This window comes from Sinohyriopsis cumingii, chromosome 12 (assembly GCF_028554795.1).
Source record: "Sinohyriopsis cumingii isolate HCF-2022 chromosome 12, ASM2855479v2, whole genome shotgun sequence".
Taxonomy (NCBI): domain Eukaryota; kingdom Metazoa; phylum Mollusca; class Bivalvia; order Unionida; family Unionidae; genus Sinohyriopsis; species Sinohyriopsis cumingii.
The window spans coordinates 88,467,274-88,490,550 of NC_142972.1; the positions used below are offsets into that span (position 1 = coordinate 88,467,274).

General features: G+C 36.5%; 1 protein-coding gene and 1 long non-coding RNA gene across 7 annotated transcripts in view; both read right to left on the minus strand.

The window, feature by feature from the left end:
* Positions 1 to 23,277, minus strand: part of LOC149786930 (uncharacterized) — a 155,159-nt gene that overhangs the window by 48,172 nt on the left and 83,710 nt on the right. For 4 of the 6 annotated variants that reach the window (XM_089977457.1, XM_089977455.1, XM_089977458.1 and 1 more), the window contains exons 12-19: positions 12,110 to 12,223; positions 11,843 to 11,956; positions 11,576 to 11,689; positions 11,309 to 11,422; positions 11,042 to 11,155; positions 10,775 to 10,888; positions 10,511 to 10,621; positions 10,244 to 10,357 (exon numbers count right to left, since the gene is read on the minus strand). The exons of 1 other annotated variant lie outside the window; for it this stretch is intronic. In XM_089977457.1, coding sequence (XP_089833583.1) covers positions 10,244 to 10,357; positions 10,511 to 10,621; positions 10,775 to 10,888; positions 11,042 to 11,155; positions 11,309 to 11,422; positions 11,576 to 11,689; positions 11,843 to 11,956; positions 12,110 to 12,223 — 909 coding nt within the window. The remainder of the gene's footprint in view (positions 1 to 10,243; positions 10,358 to 10,510; positions 10,622 to 10,774; positions 10,889 to 11,041; positions 11,156 to 11,308; positions 11,423 to 11,575; positions 11,690 to 11,842; positions 11,957 to 12,109; positions 12,224 to 23,277) is intronic. One more of the 6 variants, XM_089977460.1, reaches the window with a different exon arrangement.
* On the minus strand, positions 2,375 to 4,836 carry LOC149786931 (uncharacterized). Its single transcript, XR_016425040.1, has 2 exons — positions 3,975 to 4,836; positions 2,375 to 3,585 (listed from the first exon to the last, which is right to left on the minus strand). It is a non-coding gene; the product is annotated as an uncharacterized LOC149786931 (long non-coding RNA).

Here is a 23,277-nt window from a genome sequence, read left to right on the forward strand (position 1 = left end):
GTGTGACAAGATAGATTTATTTCAAATAAGAAACCAATATTTCCTAGTAAAATATGTGTCTTTGAAAATATCATAATTCCTTAGGAGAACTACCACTACCTCACATATCCAGCCTGCCCAGATACTGCTTTTAGCTAAAGGGAGTTCTGTCCTGGATGGGCAGGGTAATCTCCCCTTACATACAAGACTTGGCGGCAACGTGTATGGATATCCAAGTTATTACAAGAGTGGTAGGCCCGCTCTGTAACTACTAGGAGGGTTTATGTGTATTGTGATTGGGTGAATATTTTCCAAGAAACATATTTTACTAGGAAAAATTGGTTTATTCTTCGAATACATTACAAAATCTTAATACCTTAGGGGAACAGGTAAGAGATGGAGGAAGGTACATCTTACACACGAGATAAATCTCTGGTCCCCTAAGATACAAGAGACATCTTCTAGGTAACCCAGCTGGAGGGGACTCCATCTGACGAGGCGCAGCATCAGAAGGAAAAAACAAAATCCCCACCTCACAAATCCAGCAGAAGTCGTGAAGCCATATCTTAAGAAGCTGTCGATTGACCCGGGCATTTGACCTTTTGAGCTGCGGATATAGGTCCTACCAGATAAAATTAGGCCCTTTGGGATGACAGACCTCGAAGACAAAAGCTATGTCAGTTAGAGAACAGTTCCAGTCAGATGTTAGGCTGGTGGAAAGTGCCCTAACCTCATGATCTGAGATGCGTACTAAGTTTACTTGAGCCGAGGTTATTTCCTGAGATAGTCTGAGCTGATATATTGTCTTGTCCAGACTTAAACGGTAGAAGAAGGCGCGATCTTCCTTGACCGACCGGCTCCGTTCATTAAGGTACCACTTCAAAGATCTGGCTGGGTCTGAGTGATACTGCATAGGATTTCCAAGACCAGATACGTTTTCACCAGGATAACTGGGCATACTGCCCTGAATATCTTAGGAAATGCTTAAAGAATTTTTTTTAATTCCCTCTATTACATTGAATGTTTGATGAGAGTAATTTGGGTTATAGAGCATACAGCTTTGCCTTACTTCAGATATTCACATATTAAAAGACGTCTAACTCTGTTGTATCATTTTCACTTCCTGAACTTCTGAGGTCAATTGAAAACTAAACAATATATTACTTCTATATTTTGTCATTCATTCATTGCACTTTAAAAACTGGTATTGTCTAGTCTGGCAAAATTCATTTTCCCTATTTCAATAACTACAAAAGACTGTATTTTAGACTAATTCAGATCAAAGTTTTCAGAACATGGGAGAAATAGTGCTTAGATCTTACACATATTCCAAAAATGAACAATATCTAAAGAAATTTCCTCCAAAGTACATAAAAGTGACACAGGTGTGCCAACATTCTCTCCACAGTGGATGTCTGTAGACCATGACCATATTAAGTTACACGGTACTGAAAAGATAAGTTGCAACAAGATATGTCTAGCACTGTGTTCAGACACAAATGAAATGGAAAATAACTATTCCAAATGATATTATTATTCATTGCTCTGACTGGCAATAATAAGCATATCAATATCATTTTGACTGAAGAAAATTGATATTACAAAGCCACCAGCTGCAAAGATAATTTACAAAAGCAGTCAGTTCCAATAAGCAAACGATCTCTCATTGGTTTTAGTATTGTATTTCTCAGGAATATTGCTAATTCGGATCATAACATTGCAACTAAATCAAGAATACAAGCAATGTATGGAACAAATTACAAATAACATTTTGTACAAGGATGAAAGGTATAAAGTCAAATATGCCAGAAGAAATAATTAACTTGTCCGAAACATACTATTTTTGTGATGTACCATGATGGATGTATCAAGTTTTATACAAGACTTTTACTATGAAATTTATAAACATTTTAGAAACTTTTAAAAATCTTCAACACAATTTTATAAACCTTTCATAAACATTCAATATTCAATTAAGGGAAAATTGTAGAGTAATTCAGTGACTTTTCAAACTGACATGCAATGGACAACTCCAAAATGCACACATGCAACAATAATATAATTTTGATATTTGTATTTATTATCATGATAAGTTGGCTGCAGGAAACATCATGATTCACTAGTCAAGTTCTGGGAAAAAAATCAGGAACATCATGATCAATCACAGAATCACTTTTAAGTCAACAACATACATCATAACTTAAACAGAATAAAAATCAAAAGTTCTTGAGCAAAACAGGCAGGTCTAAAAATGTTGAATAGGTGATGTCACTGAGTCTTGATCATTTTTCTTTCTCTTCTGTGAGCTGGTCCAGCTCCTTCAAGGCAATCATCTTGTCCTTGATACCTCTCAACAGCGCATTTGAATCTGCCAACAATCGAAGGCGACCATATTTTTCTTCACCAAGAGCCTTTTCATCTGCAGACCTCTTCATGGTTGCAATGTCAGATTCAAGTCTGCAATGGTTTGCGTTTAGCTCCTCTAAGTCTTTGTCTTCTACATTTCTCTTGTTTTTCTGCTTCTTTGTTTTTTTTTGTTTTTTTTTTAATTTCTTCCGGGTGCTGCTTGTATTTATTTCTGGTAGTAGATGCATAAGCAAGTAGTGCCATGGTCACAGGAGGACAGGCAGGCTTGCCTGCATTTCTAACTGCCTGGATAATGTTGCCTCTGGCCACCAAGCCTTCCTTCTGCAAATTTCCAGTAGTTGTCTGCTTGTTCAAACTGAATCTTTGCTCTACTGTTGTGTGGCCAGGGGATATAAGTAGAAGCTGCTTCATCAAATCCCACAGTTCAGCATACTTTTTCTCATCATGCGTTCTCTTGTAGTAGATCTGGTCAATCTGGTTTGTAACTGGATCAAAATCCTTAAACTCTCTATCATTTGGAAAAGACTCACAGAATTCTTCAAACTGTTTTGTAAGCCTGTCCCCAGTTTCTTTGTTAATCCTATCTGAATCTGAGAGGATGGACAGATTTTTCTTAAATTGTCTTGTCAAGGCACTTTTCCAACTGCAGTTTTCCTTCTCATTGCCAGGATTTTTGGCCATGTGCCTTGGATCCGTCCACTGAAGACTCCTTGTCAAGAGGAAGGAAGTAGGCAACTTCTCAAGAATCTTTAGCATGTCCATAAGAAAGTCTCTACACTGTGTCCTAAATATGTATCTGTCTCTGTCAGATATCCCTTCTTTGGTGCACAGAAATGTAGGAGATGCAGCAAATTCAATATCCACTTTTCCTCAATCGACTTGTTTGCTTTGGTCTGCATAGTCAGAACTTCATATTCCTACCACTGATGTTGCTGGTTTCAAGATAGATTCTTCCATGATTCTTGACAGGAAATTTTTAAACATTTTGGTAATGTCTTTCGCCAAAAATGGAATCATTGGTTGGTCAGTTTGGTAAAGTGTAAGGAATGGTTTGATCTCCTGTACAATCATGACAAAAAACTGCAGTTTGCCTTTTATTAATGGATCCCCAATCATCTTCGTCAAATATCTGAAAGATCTGCAGCATGGTATAGACTTTTCCTGCTGAGAAAACAAAAGGCCTCCAAGTATGGAAGAAGATGGATGACCATTTCTGCTAGCTCGACATTCTCCAGCCATCTGCAATATAAATTAGTTTCTAATAGACAAAATTGTACATTCACCATGGTGCTGGCTTTGACTATTATGGTCATGTACTTTGCTTTTTAACAAAAATACAGGTTTGTTTCAGTTGTAACACATTAGGGAGACCACAGAATGGCACCAGGGTAAGACATTATTCAATTTGTGTCTTAGGAAAAGGTGTTCTGCAATGTTTAAATCTTATCAATGTCAGTTTGTAACCTTTGCATTCTTTATTCTGATTTAAAATTACAAATACTGAGGACATATATCATATTTAACACTGAACATTAAAATACTGCCTTATGCTAATATGCCAATCTGTCACGGTTTTCAAATTTCAGCCAGTTTAATTCTGAGAATAACATAATTTTTGAAGTAATTACCTGTGAGAGCAAAACTTAAGTGGGAATGGTGGTGCCTCACAAACATCCATAAACTCTTCCCTTATGGCAGGAGAGTTGTGAAATAGGTGATAGACTGCAGACATAAAAAGTTTATACGTCCCATGAGGCAGCTGAAAAACCACTTCTAAAAGCATCGTGTTACACATGCAGGCCACATGTAACAGTCTGCAACAATTTCATCCCTCCAACTGATTTTCCAACTTCATCTTGCAATAATCGTTGCACCTTCAACTTAACATTGGGTCCATCCATTTACATCTGAATAAGGTGTCTGTGGCCTAGAGTTGTGACAACTGGACTAAGCTGTGCAATGTCCTCTGCTTTTGCATGGCCAAGGAAGAGGGAGTTGTAATGAAATATCTTGAATCAATCTGAATCCCATATTCGGGTATATCATCCATTTGTTTTTCCTGAAGGTCAGCATTAAGATTTTCATGAAAGAGTAATGATTATGGCTTGAAATGGATATTCTTCCTGAGCTCATTAGCAAATAGGGATATAGTCCAAAGGTGCACAAATAAGTTGTTTTCTTATCAGCACCAGTGAAGGAAGAAGCAATCTCACTGCCTGTAAATATAGGTTTAAATATCTGACCAAAGTATGAACTCGAATTCATGCTGTAGTGACTGTTAATGCACTTAATTGCCCAGATCACCTCTGCTTTCCGAACATCATGTTTTGTTACATGTCTGCTGAGATCACTTGATGTCAACTTCGACAATGATACCGATGCTGTAGGTTAAGCTGGCACACTATTCTAAGTCCATAATATGGAGATTTACTCATGGTTACCTGCCATATATTAAAACACATGACCCTAGTATTTTAGCAAAATTTTATAGGTGAAACATTCATAAATAAAATTAGACAGAAAACATATGGGTGTAACAGCCAGTTTTATATTTAAGTTTGTAATAATAATAATAATAATAATACAGATACAAATAAATTTAAATACATTTGCCCTTTCTGGGCTCAGACAACAGTATGAACAGGAGAAGTTGTTCATTCTCCTCAGACGCAGGACTGGCGAGCATTATGTTAAAAAGAAATCTTTATATGTGTACATTGTAAAGAAATTTGTCTCACCGGTTACAATTTTATTCTAACAAGATTTGTTAGATTTGAACCTATACGGTTGCGTTCCTTGATCAGGGCATATCTGATAGAGACTAAAAATAGAAGTAATATCAGCAGTCAAGAGATCATGAATTCACTTACCTTTTGTATGAGGTGCTACAGCTGCTTCTCACATGCTTGAAACATCAAGATTCCTCTTGTACAGTGTGCCAAATGCCTTTTGTTTATAGCCTGGATCCTTCCTGAGCCATTTACTATATTCAGAATTTTACATCCACTGATCATCGAAGCACTCGGCATCTTGTTGCACACAATGAAAACTTTTAAACAGAAAGCTCAGATGAAAGGGAGACAAGACTTCCAGTCACACTGTGCTCATTAGTCATCTCCACTTGTGGCTGGTATGTCGCCAATAAGTCTTTTGTTATTTTTGTTATATTTTTTATTATTTATAAATGACATTCCCATAACTTACACACTTTTACAAATCAAGGTTAATTTTTACAAGATTTAAAAGACCTTTAAACACCATGCAAACCCTGTGTATACACAAGTATGGATGGACCAGGATAACACCTTAGGACCCATCCTCAGAACATATCTAAGATACAAAAATAAAAGTTAGGATGAACTTAACATTTGTGCTTCGACATCATACTGGATGGGATCTATTAGACCAGGTCTGTTATTTACAGGAAAAGTAGGCATGACCATGTAATCTCCATAATTACCATACAAAACCATCAGGTTGTAGAAATTAAAGGAATAGTTGAATGGTGTGCAGTTCATTCAGACAAGTATATCCTTCCTCACCAGCATCATAATACTAACCATAAGATGATACAAGTCAATGTATAGTTAAAAGCATTACTCATCCAAACGATACTGTATAATCAAGATGCATATCTTCTGATGATAACAATAATATTCATTAACTTTCATATCCATCTAGTAAAAATATGACACATAGATAACAATAATATGCATCAACTTTCATCTGCTAAAATATGACATGATGATAACCATAGTATGTATTAACTTATTACTCTTTTAAGAATCACACAATGACATTGCCATTGTTTACACAGTCTTATTGAACCAAAATGTTAATGTAAAAAAAAAAAAAACACTATTCATTATTCGCTTAACCCTGAGTAGGCAGAAAGGCGGACCCAGCAAAGTGACGTGGAGCGCTAAGAGCATGGCAAGACACATAGGACGCCTTGGTCATCCACTGCATCTAGTCTCCATTCCAGCCATCTTGACTATGTCTTGCAACTGGACAAAGTGAAGCCTGGACGAGAGAGTAAGGCTGATGCAGCGCAACTCTTCCTCACTTTAATCCAATTCACGCACAAGTCATTTATGTCATCACCCGTGTCCAAGTCCTGCAGCAATGGGTGAGCTGCGATGCAGCAGGTGTGGATGCACTGGCAGCTGTAGTGGTGGACCTGGACGCAGGCGGCTCGGGCCATATGGTCATATTCCATTGATCTGAAGCAGAAATGGATGTCGGCAGTCGTCTGAGCGACTAGGCAGACCTATTCCGAATAGCACTGCTTACCTCCATAGCCTAAGGAAGGGGCTAGAAAAGGTGCCCTAAAAAAAGCCTGCTTCATCTACCCTGACCAGCTTACCACGGCTGGAGGGAATCCCATTCTTGCAGTCAAAACACAAAGAAAACCCAAAAGATTCCACTCACTCTTGGTGCGGGGAACATACGCACTCTATTGGATCATGCAGAGGCTGACAGACCAGAGAAAAGACCAGAGAGAAGAACTGCCCTGATTGTGAGAGAACTTGCTCGCTACATGATAGAGATAGTACCCCTAAGTGAAACTTGGCTGACGAGGGACACCTGACTGAAGTTGGAGCTGGTTACACCTTGTTCTGGAGTGGACATGGCACCGATAAATGTCAGGAGTCTGGAGTTGGATTCGCTGTCAAGTCGAGTTTGGTGAATAAGCTCTCCATCTTACCAAAGGGAATTAATGACCGGCTTATAATGCTGAAGCTACCTTTACATGGAAAAAAGCAAGCCACACTCATTAGTGCTTATGCACCAACCATGACCTACTCGGAGGAAGCCAAAGACAAGTTCTACCAGGATCTGGAAACTCTGATCACTTCAGTACCAAAGTCAGACAAGCTGATCATTCTTGGTGATCTTAACGCCAGAGTTGGCGCAGACAGTTTCTCATGGAAAGGAGTAATTGGTAGACATGGAATAGGCAACTGCAACAGTAATGGACATCTACTTTTGAGAATGTGTGCAACATTTGATCTCCTGGTCACAAACACTCTCTTCCGTCTGCCTAACTGCAATAAAACAACTGGGATGCACCCATGGTCTAAGCATTGGCATCAGATCGACTACATCTTAGTTCATAGGAATGACAGGCAGGATGTCCATGTGACCAAGGCTATGTGTGGTGCTGACTGCTGGACAGACCACAGGCTACTGATTTCCAAGATGAATCTTAAAATTCAACCTCCCATATGCCTACAGGGAATTAAAGTCCCAAAACAACTCAATGTCTCCAGGCTGAATGTCTGCAAAAATGAGCAAGCTCTGTCTGAAGCTCTGACATGCCAGCTAGAAACCACAGACGCAATACGAACAACATAGAAAAATGCTGACCTGCTGTTTGCAGATGACTGTGCCCTCAACTCCAACATGGAGGCAGGCATGCAACATAGTATGGACCTTTTTTCACAGCATGCTCCAACTTCGGACTCCCCATCTCTACCAGCAAGGCCGAGGTTCTGCATCAGCCAGCTCCTGGAGAAGATTACCTGGAACCATCCATCACTGTCAATGGCCATAAGCTCAAAAATGTAGACAGGTTCACATACCTTGACATCACCCTCTCACAAGCAGTCCACATAGATGATGAGGTCAACACTAGGATTGCCAAAGCCAGCATAGTATTTGGTAGACTCCGCTCAAATGTCTGGGATAAGAGAGGCATCAAGCTTGCCACCAAACTCAAAGTCTATGCGCAGTTGTTCTCCCCACCCTCCTCTATTCTTGCGAGAAATGGACTGTGTATAGCCACCATGTTAAAAAACTGAACCACTTCCATATCAGCTCCCTGAGGAAACTACTGAAAATCAGATGGCAGGACAAAGTACCAAACACAGAGGTGCTCACTAAGGCCGGCATGACAAGCATCCACACCATGCTGTGCAAGGCACAACTCCAATGGGTTGGCCATGTCGTCCGCATGCCGGTAAAACACCTACCTAAGAAGGTCTTTTATGGAGAGCTACAACAAAGCAAAAGATCTCATGGTGGTCAAAAAAGGAGGTACAAGGACACCATCAAGACTTCGCTGAAGAACCTATGCACTGATCCTGATAGCTGGGAGAGTGTCGCTGCTAACAGACCTGCTTGGCGCAGTCAAGTCAACGCTGGTGCGGAAGCCTTTGAGCAGAAAAGACTGGTGGACGCAGTTGAAAAACGTGATCTGCGCAAATCCAGGAATAGCAGTTCCACAACTCCCGGTCGGCAACCTGCACATCCATGTCCCCACTCCAACAGACTCTTCCGGGCTTGAATCGGACTGATCAGCAATCTCCGGACCCACCCCCAGTGAATTGATGACATTAAATGGTCCTCATTGACAATGATGGATGAACATCATCAACCCTGAGTAACTATGTTGTTTATTGTCAATACAATGGCCAATAAAACAAACATGCAGAACTTACAGCTGATGTTGTGGTTTTATATTACCAGTTTGAATATTGCACAGTCAGTGACTAAGGAAGCACACCATGTCCATGGCTTCTGTTGTACTAGATTGTTAGTTTGCATATAACCATCTATCTTCAAAAATTAAGTGTGAACCTACATGTATCTGGGATGACCTTTTGTGACCATTGGTGATAGAAAAAAATGAATAAATAATGCAATATAGTTCAGTATAAATTAAAGTAAAAATGCAAAATCTTAATAATGCTCTCTCTCACACATACCTGCATCCATCTGAGACTATCATACATTTATATTGAGCCCCTGTCAACAAATCTGTTATTAATATTCTCTTTTCTTCACAACCTGAGAATGAACTTAACGTCATCATCATCATCATTATATTTACTGAACGAGGAATAATTTTGTGTTTGTATTTTTATGCAACAACCATGAGAGTTATGCTTTCTAGAACTTTAATTACTACTCTGTAACCCAGTGATTGGAAGTCACAAAAGATCATGCATTATGTAAATGAGAACCCATGCATGGAAGAACTGTCAGAACATGTGCAATTATGTTTCACTTCTGTCAGCTATGAATGCAACTTTGCTCTAAATCAATGTATTCTTTGTTTTCGTTATTAAGCTCTTCTCAGCAGTGAGTGCGATATCCCTACCTTTCATATGATAATTATTACAGTATATTGAAAGAACTACAACAGACATGAGAAAAGCAAATATTTAGGTATTTTTTAAAAATAAATTCTGCTTCTCTGAGAGTACTTGCCCAATCACTTTGCATTAGGCATATTATCCTGCTTTGTCTGTGGTGTTTTAATATTAAGCTTGCATTGCAATGAGTGTATGTGGTGTTTTAATATCAAGCTTGCAATGGGTGCCCATAGTGTTTTAATATCAAGTTTGAAATGGGTGCCCATGGTGTTTTAATATCAAGTTGGCATTGGGTGCCTTTGATATTTTCTTATGAGTGTAAGCAGTGTAACTGATAAGAATCTATGCTGATGACGATAAGATGAGTAGCAATTGCAACACATTCCTCCAAATGAATGATGCTTCAAATAAAATTTTATGAGCCACTCTATTCCAATTGCCATTGAGCTAAATATCTTAACTGCATTGCTGTAATACAAAACTACAAACAAAAACATGAAACAATTTGCTGGAGTCAAATACTTAATACAGTGATCCACAGTAATAACATGATTAATTTTCTTTCTGCATCTCCTGAGATAAGGATAAAAGCTTCAGTACAATGTATGATAAACACAGACAGACAGAAACAAATGGCAAAGGTTGGGCACTATTCTAAATTGACTTGTGGAAAACAACAATGTCCGGATGTACATGATAAAATTATGTGCTTACATTTCTATAGACATGGGCAACAGCCCAGGACTCATTGATAGAACATAGCCAAGATACAAAAATAAAATTGTGAAGAAACTTACCATCTGAGCTTGCTGACCATACTGGGTGGGATGCATTGGACCAGGGAGGTTACTAACTGGTGTAGTAGGGATGACAGCGTTGCTTCCATAATGACCAAATGTATTCATCCGGTCCTAAAAATAGAACAGAACTAGTGGAATGGTGAGCAATTTCTGGATGTGCATGACAAAATCATGTGCTTACATTTCTATAGACATAGGCAACAGTCCAGGACTCATTGATAGAACATAGCCAAGATACAAAAATAAAATTGTGAAGAAACTTACCATTTGAGCTTGCTGACCATACTGGGTGGGATGCACTGGACCAGGGAGATTACTGAATGGTGCAGTAGGGATGATGTTGCTTCCATAATGACCAAATGTATTCATCCGGTTCTAAAAATAAAATAGAACTAATGGAATGGTGAGCAATTTCTGGATGTACATGACAGAATCATGTGCTTACATTTCTATAGACATGGGCAACAGTCCAGGACTCATTGATAGAACATAGCCAAGATACAAAAATAAAATTGTGAAGAAACTTACCATTTGAGCTTGCTGACCATACTGGGTGGGATGCATTGGACCATGGAGGTTACTAACTGGTGTAGTAGGGATGACAACGTTGCTTCCATAATGACCAAATGTATTCATCCGGTTCTAAAAATAGAACAGAACTAGTGGAATGGTGAGCAATTTCTGGATGTACATGACAAAATCATGTGCTTACATTTCTATAGACATGGGCAACAGTCCAGGACTCACTGACAGAACACAGCCAAAATGCAAAAATAAAATTGTGAAGAAACTTACCATTTGAGCTTGCTGACCATACTGGGTGGGATGCATTGGACCCTGGAGGTTACTAACTGGTGTAGTAGGGATGACAACGTTGCTTCCATAATGACCAAATGTATTCATCCGGTTCTAAAAATAGAATAGAGCTAGTGGAATGGTGAGCAATTTCTGGATGTACATGACAAAATCATGTGCTTACATTTCTATAGACATGGGCAACAGTCCAGGACTCACTGACAGAACATAGCCAAGATACAAAAATAAAATTGTGAAGAAACTTACCATTTGAGCTTGCTGATCATACTGGATGGGATGCGTTGGACCCTGGAGGTTACTAACTGGTGTAGTAGGGATGACAACGTTGCTTCCATAATGACCAAATGTATTCATCCGGTTCTAAAAATAGAACAGAACTAGTGGAATGGTGAGCAATTTCTGGATGTGCATGACAAAATCATGTGCTTACATTTCTATAGAAATGGGCAACAGCCCAGGTCTCATTGATAGAACATAGCCAAGATACAAAAATACAATTGTGAAGAAACTTACCATTTGAGCTTGCTGATCATACTGGGTGGGATGCACTGGACCATGGAGGATACTAACTGGTGTAGTAGGGATGACAACGTTGCTTCCATAATGACCAAATGTATTCATCCGGTTCTAAAAATAGAATAGAACTAGTGGAATGGTGAGCAATTTCTGGATGTACATGACAAAATCATGTGCTTACATTTCTATAGACATGGGCAACAGTCCAGGACTCATTGATAGAACATAGCCAAGATACAAAAATAAAATTGTGAAGAAACTTACCATTTGAGCTTGCTGACGATACTGGGTGGGATGCATTGGACCAGGGAGGTTACTAACTGGTGCAGTAGGGATGACAACGTTGCTTCCATAATGACCAAATGTATTCATCCGGTTCTAAAAATAGAACAGAACTAGTGGAATGATGAGCAATTTCTGGATGTGCATGACAAAATCATGTGCTTACATTTCTATAGATATGGGCAACAGCCCAGGACTCATTGATAGAACATAGCCAAGATACAAAAATAAAATTGTGAAGAAACTTACCATTTGAGCTTGCTGACCATACTGGGTGGGATGCATTGGACCAGGGAAGTTACTAACTGGTGCAGTAGGGATGACAGCGTTGCTTCCATAATGACCAAATGTATTCATCTGGTTCTAAAAATAGAACAGAACTAGTGGAATGGTGAGCAATTTGTTCACTGAGCAATTCATTGCTCAATTTGTTCACTGAGCAATTTGTTCATGTAAATATACCCTACCTGTAAGGATCATTTTAATGTGGAGAAAATTTTGTTTTTAACAAGCAATCTCTTGTCATTATGAGCAAAAATATGTGACAAGAACAAGAAGATCTAAAATGTTGTGACTTTGCATCTGGTCAGTGCAAGGTTCAAACCAAGTCATCCACGTTTTCAAGACTGTGCCGCTTTACTGTTATATTCTCAGACCAACATCAAGACACCAGCAGATAATCCTCTAAGCATGTATTTACTTTTAACATCTAACTTACATTACAAAGACGCATCTGAAGTGTACCTGCAGATTTATATTTATCAAACCCACAAAGTCAAGGATCCAGTTGATTAATCATAATTTAATTTGGGTAATTCCATTTTTTGCTGTTAGTTAGAAATATTCCATTTGAAAAGTACATATTAGGGTCATTCCATACCAAATCATCCAAAATCCAAATCTTCCTAGTAACCATCTCCTATATTCATGACACTGTTTACAGGTGCACACCTATGTAAATGATGGCCGCATTCAACACTTCAGTACACAATTCCAATTACACATGAAGATTTTACTAATTCAAATACGGAGGGGTAGCATTGCATTTATATTGCATATTAATCATCCTTTATGAGAGGGCTTCCAAATGCTTGAAATGGTTATTATTATACTAATATGAGACTGAAATTTACCTATTTGTGAACTGGGGTATCTGAATCTGATTTTGGATATTCAATATTTCGGATATTTGTGTAGATATACACCCTAAACATGTATGTTCTCTTTACTATCTTATTTTCTTCAGACTGAAAAAAGCAGTACTACCTGTTCTTCCATCTGAAACATCAAACATGGTTTAACTTGAAAGCTAAACATTCAGTTAGCAAGCCATCACATTATCATATCATGTATGTGTGAAACATGTGACTGCCCTTGGCACTGACATAATGGAAGTGACAGACCTTAACACTATATCATAAAAAAAGGATTTAAAGATGAGTGAAACTGCAGGATTGTATATCCTATAACCATGTGGTACATATAGATATACTACATGTACCTAAAAGGTGCAAAGTGTTATTAGACTATAAAACTTGGGAAACATAATCGCAGTTATACACACATCAGACCTTGATACTATACCATGTAAACAAGGAATGAAAGATGATTGAAACTGCAGGATTTTATGTCACATAAGCACACTACATAAACAATACCGAGTTTACAGATTATACAACTTGCCAAAATGTTGGCACATGTGAAATATGTTCCAATTGTTCACATAAATATAGCCACTTGACTCTCATTAAACTCCATATCCTATGATGAACATAGCGTTTATATAATTGCTGGTCAGGTTGCAAGTCATTTCAAGATGACCATAATAGGATATATATATATATATATATATATATATATATATATATATATATATATATATATATATATATATATATATATATATATATACATATATATATACACACACACATGAATCCGTCCATGTGTCAGATAATACATATAAAAATTATCTTTATGGATACTCTTCAGGTAAATACTGCATCTAAACACATGTAAACTGAAGAATATCTTTATGCAGTATTCACCTGAAGAGTATTCATAAAGATGTTGAGAAAACGCTCGAAGGAATAAAGCATGGATATTTTCATATCTTCTGTTAGATTAACTTTTATATATACATGTACTCCTCTAGACATAAGTCAATAACATGTTTTGCGACAGTGCCCAAAAGTGACCAAGAAATTATGCTAAAGCAATGCAGATTATACAATACAGTTTGAACCTGTTATAGCATGCCCTGTTATAACACACATTTGGATAGCTCATGGTGATGGTGCTGCTCCTGAAATTTCATACGCATGTATTTATCTAGTATGCAATTCTTTTTTCTTCTTAAAGGTGCAAAAATAATGTGCATAAAGTTTACTATATTTTTTGGGGAAGGGATCATGCGTGGATTCTAAAATAAGATGTTCATGTGACTCCTGAAGTTTCATGCATATGTATTTTCTCGTATCTGAAAAAAATATGTTTTCTACTTCTTAAAAGCATGAAAAATAACGTGCAGAAAGTTTATTCAGGGATTGCACAGAGCTTCACCAAAGTCACAAACTGCGATTTTTGTTTTCTTAATGGTGAACAAATATACCATCTGGCAATTTGTTTTTGGCGACAATAGTGTTGGCTATTTAATCTTGTATATACAATCTTGGGTTTGCAGTGGAGAAATTCAAAGGTACTATGAAAGGAAGCTGCAAACTTGGATATAAAATGCACTGGAATTTATATATAGTTACATAAACAAATCATTGATTCATATTGACAAACCATCTGAACAGTGCATTGTAATAGTAATAATCTGTGTATACTGACATCTGTCCTAAGTACTGTATACTGTGAAATATTCTCAAATATTCATTATACCAGACTAGATACAATCGACTAACCTTTGAAGGCAGGAACAAAAATGACTACAATCAACCAAACAATAGCTGTTTATTTTATATTCTAAACTTTCCTGAACTTTGAAAGAAGACTGATTACCTCTGAAGCACAGATCATTCTGTGTAAATACCAAACAAATGAGAAACATAATTCAGACTCAATCAATGTTGTACAGTTATTTGAATTTGCTGCTAGAATAAGAAATGGGCATTTGTTTGGTCCTCCAAAGTTGTTTCTTAGCAGTGGCTGCAAGTAAGCCAAATACAATCATCAATATAGTTAAAACATTTCATAAAAGGAAGTTAGCACCATACATAAATAAATGAAATGGAATCTGCTGGATTGCTGCATTTTCCAATGTGGCTTGAAGATGTTTATTCTGCCATGAAAGCTTCCTTTTCGCAGGAGAATGTTTATGCTTACCAATAGCGGCATAACACATATTAAATTTCTTATCTTTTGAAACCTCTGATATATGGCCATTAAGTTAGTTGTTAATTTGTTCACTTGTTTTCATTTGCCTATGAGTGGCCTCATCCCCTGTGTGGCCTCCGCAAGATGATAGCTGTCTCCAGGTGACTAAAATTTAGGCCAGTTTAAGTACATGTATATGCAGCATGTACACAACTATAGTCACATGCTACTGGCGAAAATATTGAAGTTATTTGTTCAGTGACATGTATTTGCTGACAGTGGGATATAATCAAATGAAATGACTATCACATTTTATATATGCGTTTTTTTGTGCTTTCTACTGGGATATGACTGATGCATGAATACTTTATAACATGTGATTTGAAATCATTGACTTTTCATATAAAGGTACAGTACTTAATGCATTATGGATTGTACTACACAAATGAAGGTTGTCAATATAAGAGTGTATTTCAGACTAGTTTGGTCTTCATTTAATCAAAAACATGTTTACGCCAGCTTTTATGACGACCCCTTCTGGTCAACGTGTTTGGTACATGCATCATTTCTTGCAGTAACTGACTTGGTCATCAAACAGTTTGGTCTATAACACTGTCAGGATCAATGGACCCCAACTACTTTGCTATAGTGGTGTCACATTGTATATACCAATCTACAGTCATGCCAAAAAGACATGATTAATTCACAAGATACCCTGATGAGAGTATAACTAGGTTAAACTGAATTTTGCAATATTCATGATAAAGCTTTATACAATGCTTAGCAAATGTACAGAATTGTGGCTGCGAAAATATGCTAATGCAAACCAAATGTGCCGAGACACGATGATTGGATGTGTACTGTACTAAAGCATGACTGAAAATCAATGCTAAAAGTGCTGACATATGATGGATTGATATGCATCATGAATACAATGGGAGGAATTGCTTTGTTATTCGGCAAAACCAAAAAAAGAAAACTGCATTTGTATGGAGTCATGTACAATTTCTGTACCCTGAAGCACACCAAACTTGTACTATATTGGAATGAAATTTATCCTTTAACAGTCCCCAAAATGTCATTAAAATTATCATCCTATAAAAGCACTTTAACACATATCACATAATGTGTTAATTTATTTCATCCTGAATTGTTGTTGCTACTTGTGTTGTTATTATTATTATTATTATTATTATATTAACATATTATTCATATATGGATTACGTTTAAATTAGAAATCTGCAAGAGGATAGTTACTTGTAAAGTTTGAAAAATCCTATGTCACTTATTCAATGGAACCCAAAACGTTGAAAGTAACTAAGGTAGTACTGCAGATCAGATAAGTCTGGGTCATCTATACGAGTATGTTCCATGGCAAGGTCCTATGTTCCAATTACCATCGAAACAGCATAACCTACTTATGCTGTGCTATAAAACAACCAAACCAGAGAGAATTTTCAAGAGTCAACTCGTTGATACACTCTTTCCAGTATTACTTTTCTTCTTTTTTGTTCAGCATCGCCTTAGCAAAAGACATAAGATGCAGAACTATTTTCAAAGGAAATTGATGTCTTCATTAATTATATACACAATGTCGCAATCCTACTATTAACAAAAAATAATTAATTACTATAAATATTGACATAAAGAGATAGTTCTAACTTTTATTGGGACATTTATTTCTTTCACATCTTTTAAGCATCCTTTAATTTTTTGCACAATCTAATTCATTTAAGGGCATGACCTTTGTGTTCATGTTTATTACATGTGCATAAAAGACAGCAGAAGCCAGTCAGTAATATTAGGTGTACCTTCAGAAAGAGAAATGAAAATGCTAAGCAATCAGCTGCAAAGACGATTTATGTCTAGAGAGATAACAGTGTGAATTGTATTTATATAACTGAATGTGCAATTGCTGTCCAAGTAGTGAATTGTTTAGGAAAAATAATCTTTTGAGAGCTTATCCTAGTTGTAACTGAACAAAACAAAAAGAAACACTGTTTTATTGATGGAATTTTAGTCCTTGAAGAGTCTTAAGTTTGGAACAAACATTAATGAAATTAGCACCTGACTCTTTGGTGTGGAATTGAAAACACGTGTTCAAACACGTGGGTCCAGAAAATGCCACAGCTCATATGATTTCCTCTACACAAAAACTGTCATCCAGGTTTCATCTATACTGATAAATATAGGTTTGATCACGAGCACTCAGATATTAAAAGTTATCGAATATAGGTTTAATCACGAGCACTCAGAAATTAAAAGTTATTGAATATAGGTTTGATCACAAGCACTCGAAAATTAAAATACTGAATTACTAATATCAAGGTATTAGCATGGGTTTACTATGGGAAGTGAATTAGTACCGTGAGAACTAAAATTTCACAGTGCTCCATGGGAAACTGTTGGACTAGAATATGAACATAGTAGTGAAACTGGGCAAGACAATGTGATCTCCATAATTACCAAACATATACATCTGGTTCTAAACAAGTAGTAGCTGAATAGTGAGCAGTTTGTTATATATAAATATACACTACGTCACCAGATCCCAATAAAATAGCAAAGATGGAGACCAGTCTATACTCATCCAAAATATAGGGTATGATTACAATGCATTAAGAACCATAATAAGCACTAACTTTCAAATCTATCCCCTACAAGTATGAAATGAGTGCCTTATCTTATTGTGAATTGATGTTGTTTGTATTTTTTATTATTATTAATATTACTGTAAAATTTGGAACTTTTAAAGAGGATTTACGGGCATGTTAAGTTTGAGAAATCCTATGTATGTTGAGTAATCATGCCATATACACTGACATAAACAGATTAGTTCTGTAGACCAGATGAGTCATGGCCAGCTACCATTATGAGTCTCTGGGCAAGGCACTTTCAGGTCTCGGAAAAAAACACCTGTCTTCTTGTCCTGACCAGGTACAACTTTTCTTTTTCTCCTGTCTAGGTTAATTTGTCTTCTTGTCCTGACTGGGTACGCCTTGTCTTCTTGAGTGTCTTCTTGTCCTGACTAGGTACAACTTGCTTTTCTTGTCCTGACCAGGTACAACTTGTCTTTTTGTCCTGACCAGGTACAACTTGTCTTCTTGTCCTGACCAGTACAACTTGTCTTTTTGTGGAGTTTTAGTATTAAGCTTGCATTGGATGCTTGTGGTACTTTAGTAAGAGTGTTATATAGTGTAATGGATACGAGTCCTGTGTTGAGTAAATTGATTGTAGTGATGAGAATACGCTGGACCTTACTCCTCCCAATAACAGTTGTTTTGAAAAAAACATTCATGACCTATTTCAGTCAAATTACATTGGGGCTAAATATCCTACATGTATTGTTTTACTGTAAAACTATAAACCAACCAAACCTAAAAAAGTTCTAATGACTATAATGGCATTTCCCTGTATCAATGTTATTTCCACATCTGATTAGCAAACGATAAAAAGCTTCAGTACAATATTTGCAAAACACACCACCTATCTAAGATGCCCTGAATGAGGCACTGGTATCTCAATTTAGATACAGCTTCTTGGATAAATGACAATAAACATCATGCCATTTACAATGAAGAAAACTGACAATACCAAGCTGTCAGAATCTGATGAATGATAATAATTAGCATACCATTCTGAATATTAAAAAACTGACATTACCAAACCATCAACTATCATGACATTTCTTGTTTGGAATGATAATCCATTTAATAATTTAAGGCAGCATTACAACCTGGTCATTAATCACATTATCATGTCAGAATGAAAAAAATGTGACTGACTTTGGCACTGACTGCATGTTATAGTGACTGACCTTGACATTATATCATGAAATAGAGAATTGAAAGATGATTGAAACTGCAGAATTTTATGTAATAGAAACATGAGGTTCATACTAACACAGAGCACCAAACTTGCAAAATGTAAAGAATTAGGAAATGAATATAAATCCTTTCGTGACATTTGGTTTCAAAGAAAAAATATCAAAAATGTAGCCATACGAGAAATGTAAGACCTCTCTGCACATATCAACACTTATTTGGCCTATGTAGTTTCAATAATACTCTGTTCAGCATGGGAGTAAAAGAAATAAGTTGTTAATGAAATTTACAGTACTGTTTTTACTGTACTTATTTTTACCACTGATAGTCAGGACAGCAATAGCTTACTGCTAAGAACTGTAAACCCAGATTTTACTGTCAGCGTGGTTCTACATCAAGTCTACTCCTCAGTGTCATAATTACTTCACATGACATTGATGCAAGTTTGATCATATTGATTCCATAAGCCAAAACACAAATGTCGCTATTCTAATGTACTGGTATTAACATATGGGATGGCAGATCTTTTTTGACATTATATATATATATATATATATATATATATATATATATATATATATATATATATATATATATATATATATATAATGTGATGTTTTTTGTGACTTTGTTTTACTATGGGGGGAAAAGGTTATAGGGTCAGCATCGAGAAACAGTGATGGCCAACTGAAAATGCACAAATTTTTGGGGGGTGGGGTGGCTAATGATGTTTGTCATTCCTAAATAACACTATTTAATTTTTTTAAAGCTAAACTATTCACACTTTATATGGCAATGATTAAATAAACCCCTCTCTGGGAAGACCATATCTTTCATGAGGCTGCTTTCCTGCCGCACACAGGGACTTGTGTGAGGGGTCCATTATTGGTCACAAAAGCAAAAAGAAACTTATGCACATCTATATTGCCAACGTTGTATAACAATAATAATAATAATAATGAGGACTTTGTATAGCGCCTAATCTTTAGAAGCTCTAAGTGCTTTACAACATTAGACAACACATATAAGATAAAAACATATATAATGATATGATTACAAAAAGAAACACCATGAAATTAGGAAACAAAAAAAAAAAGTGCTGAGAATATTTAAGGTAGGAAACATTATTAGGTCTTTAAGTTTGTTCTTGCAGTCGAAATAAGTGAGTTTTGAGAGCACTCTTGAATGGGATCACTGTGTCTTTGTGTCTAAGTTCAGTAGGCAATTCATTCCACCTTGATGGGCCCTGGTATGCAAAAGAACGCTGTCCATATGACTTTGTTTTCATAGTGGGAATAATGAATATACGATTGTCAGAAGAGGAGCGTAAGTATCTTGCTGGTGTCTACACATGGGTGAGGTCAGATAGGTATGTTGGAATAGAGTCTGACAGTGAAATGTAGCACAGAGAACAAATTTTGTGTTTGATTCTGGATTGAATGGATAGCCAGTGATGGGTACAGAGCAGCGGGGAGGCGTGCTCTGATCGTGATATTCTAAGTATGATCCAAGCAGCTGTGTTTTGAACTTTTTGAAGTTTCTGGAGCAGATATTGAGATGAACCAGACAGAACTGAGTTACAATAGTCCAGTCTTGAAAGTACTAATGAACACACAAGGGTTTTAGTGGCATCAACTGAAAGATATTTGCGAATGGAGCTGATGCATCTCAGCTCAAGATATGCAGCCTTGCATACGTTCATGACATGTTGGTGCAATGTGAGAGTACTGTCCAGAGTAACATCTGGATTTCGTACTGATTGTATGAATTTAATGTTGGTGCTGCTGATATTTATTGTTTGAGGTAAAGGATGTGAATGAGAAAGTCTTTGTGTTGTGATCAGAATGGCCTCAGTTTTAACATCATTCATCTGCAGCTTGTTACATGTCATCCATGATTTCACATCTGAAATGCACCTCTCTACACCATGGATGGTAGCATCAACTTCAGTTGGGTGGCTAGATTTGTGTATATATTTGTATACACAGTCAAACATCAAATTTGGTTTCAACAGAGGTAGTAGGTGTTCATGTTTATGCATCTATGAACATGGGCATCAGTGCAAGATCTATCCATGAACTATGACCAATATAGAATAACACCAGATAAAAAATACAAGTGAAAAGACAATTGCCATTTGGGATTGTGAATCATACTGGAATGGGTTTCTTACACCAGAATTGCTGCCACCAGAAACATAGGGCTTGACATTGTCAACTTTATAATAACCAAATGTACCCATCTGTTTCTAAAAATAAAAAATAAGTTGAGAAATGATAAGCACTTTATTCTCAAAACAATACTCACCTCAATCTAGATTCCACCAAATACGCTATGAATACAAGTCAATAGTCAAAACAGTGCATAATTCTTCTGAACATTACAGGTTGACATTTATGCATAACTTCTTGTGATGAATATAATATGCACAAAGTTTAACAGCAGTCTTTTGAAAACTGTCATGCATAGTTATCACACATAAAAATATCATTTACTAGATCCATCTGGAAGTCACGCGGAGCAATTAAATCTTACATATATCATGGAAAGAATGAGATCCATCAATATACAGAATAGCAACAAGAATTCACGAGAATTGTGATGCCAGCCATACTGGATGTATGACGGGTGATGTGTTCACACACGAGCAACAAGTTTATTACTTAAAGCTGCCACATACCAAATGTCAGATCACATCTTTTTAATTTAGGATGAACAAAACATAATGAGAAGTATTTTAATGAAACCTCTGTGATGATATAACTCCCTGTAACAGCCATATTAAATATCCGATTATCACCCGATATGTTCAGGACTAACTAGACCTCACAAGAAGTTTTGAAAATTTTATGTCAAATTGACTTTCAGTTCAAAAGGATTTTTAGGACGGCAGTTGTGCTGACTGTATTGGAATCAGATCAGCACTTTTTTTCATTTCAGACCAACTAGATATCACAGTAAGTCTTTTGGTGAAAACCCCATGTCAATATGACTTTAATTTTGGAAGGAATGGTAATACCAATATTTTCAAGATCAGTATTAAATGACATGTCATCACTATTTTCATTCATAACCAACTAGACATCACAAGTATTTCAGCGAAAATCTCATGATACAGCCATGAATTCAAGAGGAGCAGTGATAATATGATTCTCAACACAGATTCTCAACACAGCAAATGTGTAACATCCATACTGGACATCAGATCAGTATCGTTTTTGTTTAGGTCCCACGTCACTGCATAACAAGTTTTATAGGGAAAACTTCACATCAATGTGACTTTCTGTTTAATAATAATTGCAATAACAATATTCTGAAGACAGCTTCTGGCAGCCATATTGAACACCAGATGAGTGCCACTTTCATTTAGGAACAACTAGACATCATAAGAAGTCTTCTAATAAAAACCACCTGTTAATATGACGATCCATATATACATATAAGCAAGGGCGCTATTCGCATGGTTTTTCGAGACTGAGTCGCCAATGATGATGATATATAAGCATTAAAATATGAACATAATCAAGGTAGGATAATACGTATCTTTAAGAAAGAAACTTGGTATCCACCCACAAATACACCTCAGAATATAAGACATTATTCTCCAAAAAGGCACTTGAATGGTGGTTTAGCTGTTGTGAAAGTTGTATCTTATCTTTCTTAAATTGTCCTTATAATTATTTTGTTGTTATGGTTATTGCTATTACTTATTATTGGAACCATGCAAGAAGAATAGATGATCAACAAAGTTTGGAAAATGCTATCTTATGTAATCCAGCCATAAAAGCTGACAGGAGTTGTGGTGGCACTGTAGATTAGATCAGTCAAGGTGTCCTTGAGCAGGACCCTTTAATCCAATTGTCTTGGCACCAATTAATCTCCTTATCTTGTTGTGCTGTAGAAGAACAAACAAAAAATAACCAGACAATTAGTTTCTGGAGTCAAATTCTTAATGCAGTTATTACCAGTATTAATTTTCTTCAACTTTCTGTCTCTCCTAGGCATATGCATTACTGCTATGAGAGGAAACCAATTATATTCTTATTAGGACTTTTATGTCTTTTTCTTCTTATATCCATCCTTTATATCGTTTCTGTGATTTAATTTATTGAAGGTGTATTACATGTACTGGTATGATGTTAGTTAGAGATTTCCTGTCACTTTTCAACATTACTTTGCAGCCATCAACTAACCAAATGTCAATAAAAACTATTAATTGAAATTATTTGCTAAAATAATGTCTTCCTAACGGGCTAATATAATGGATTGGTA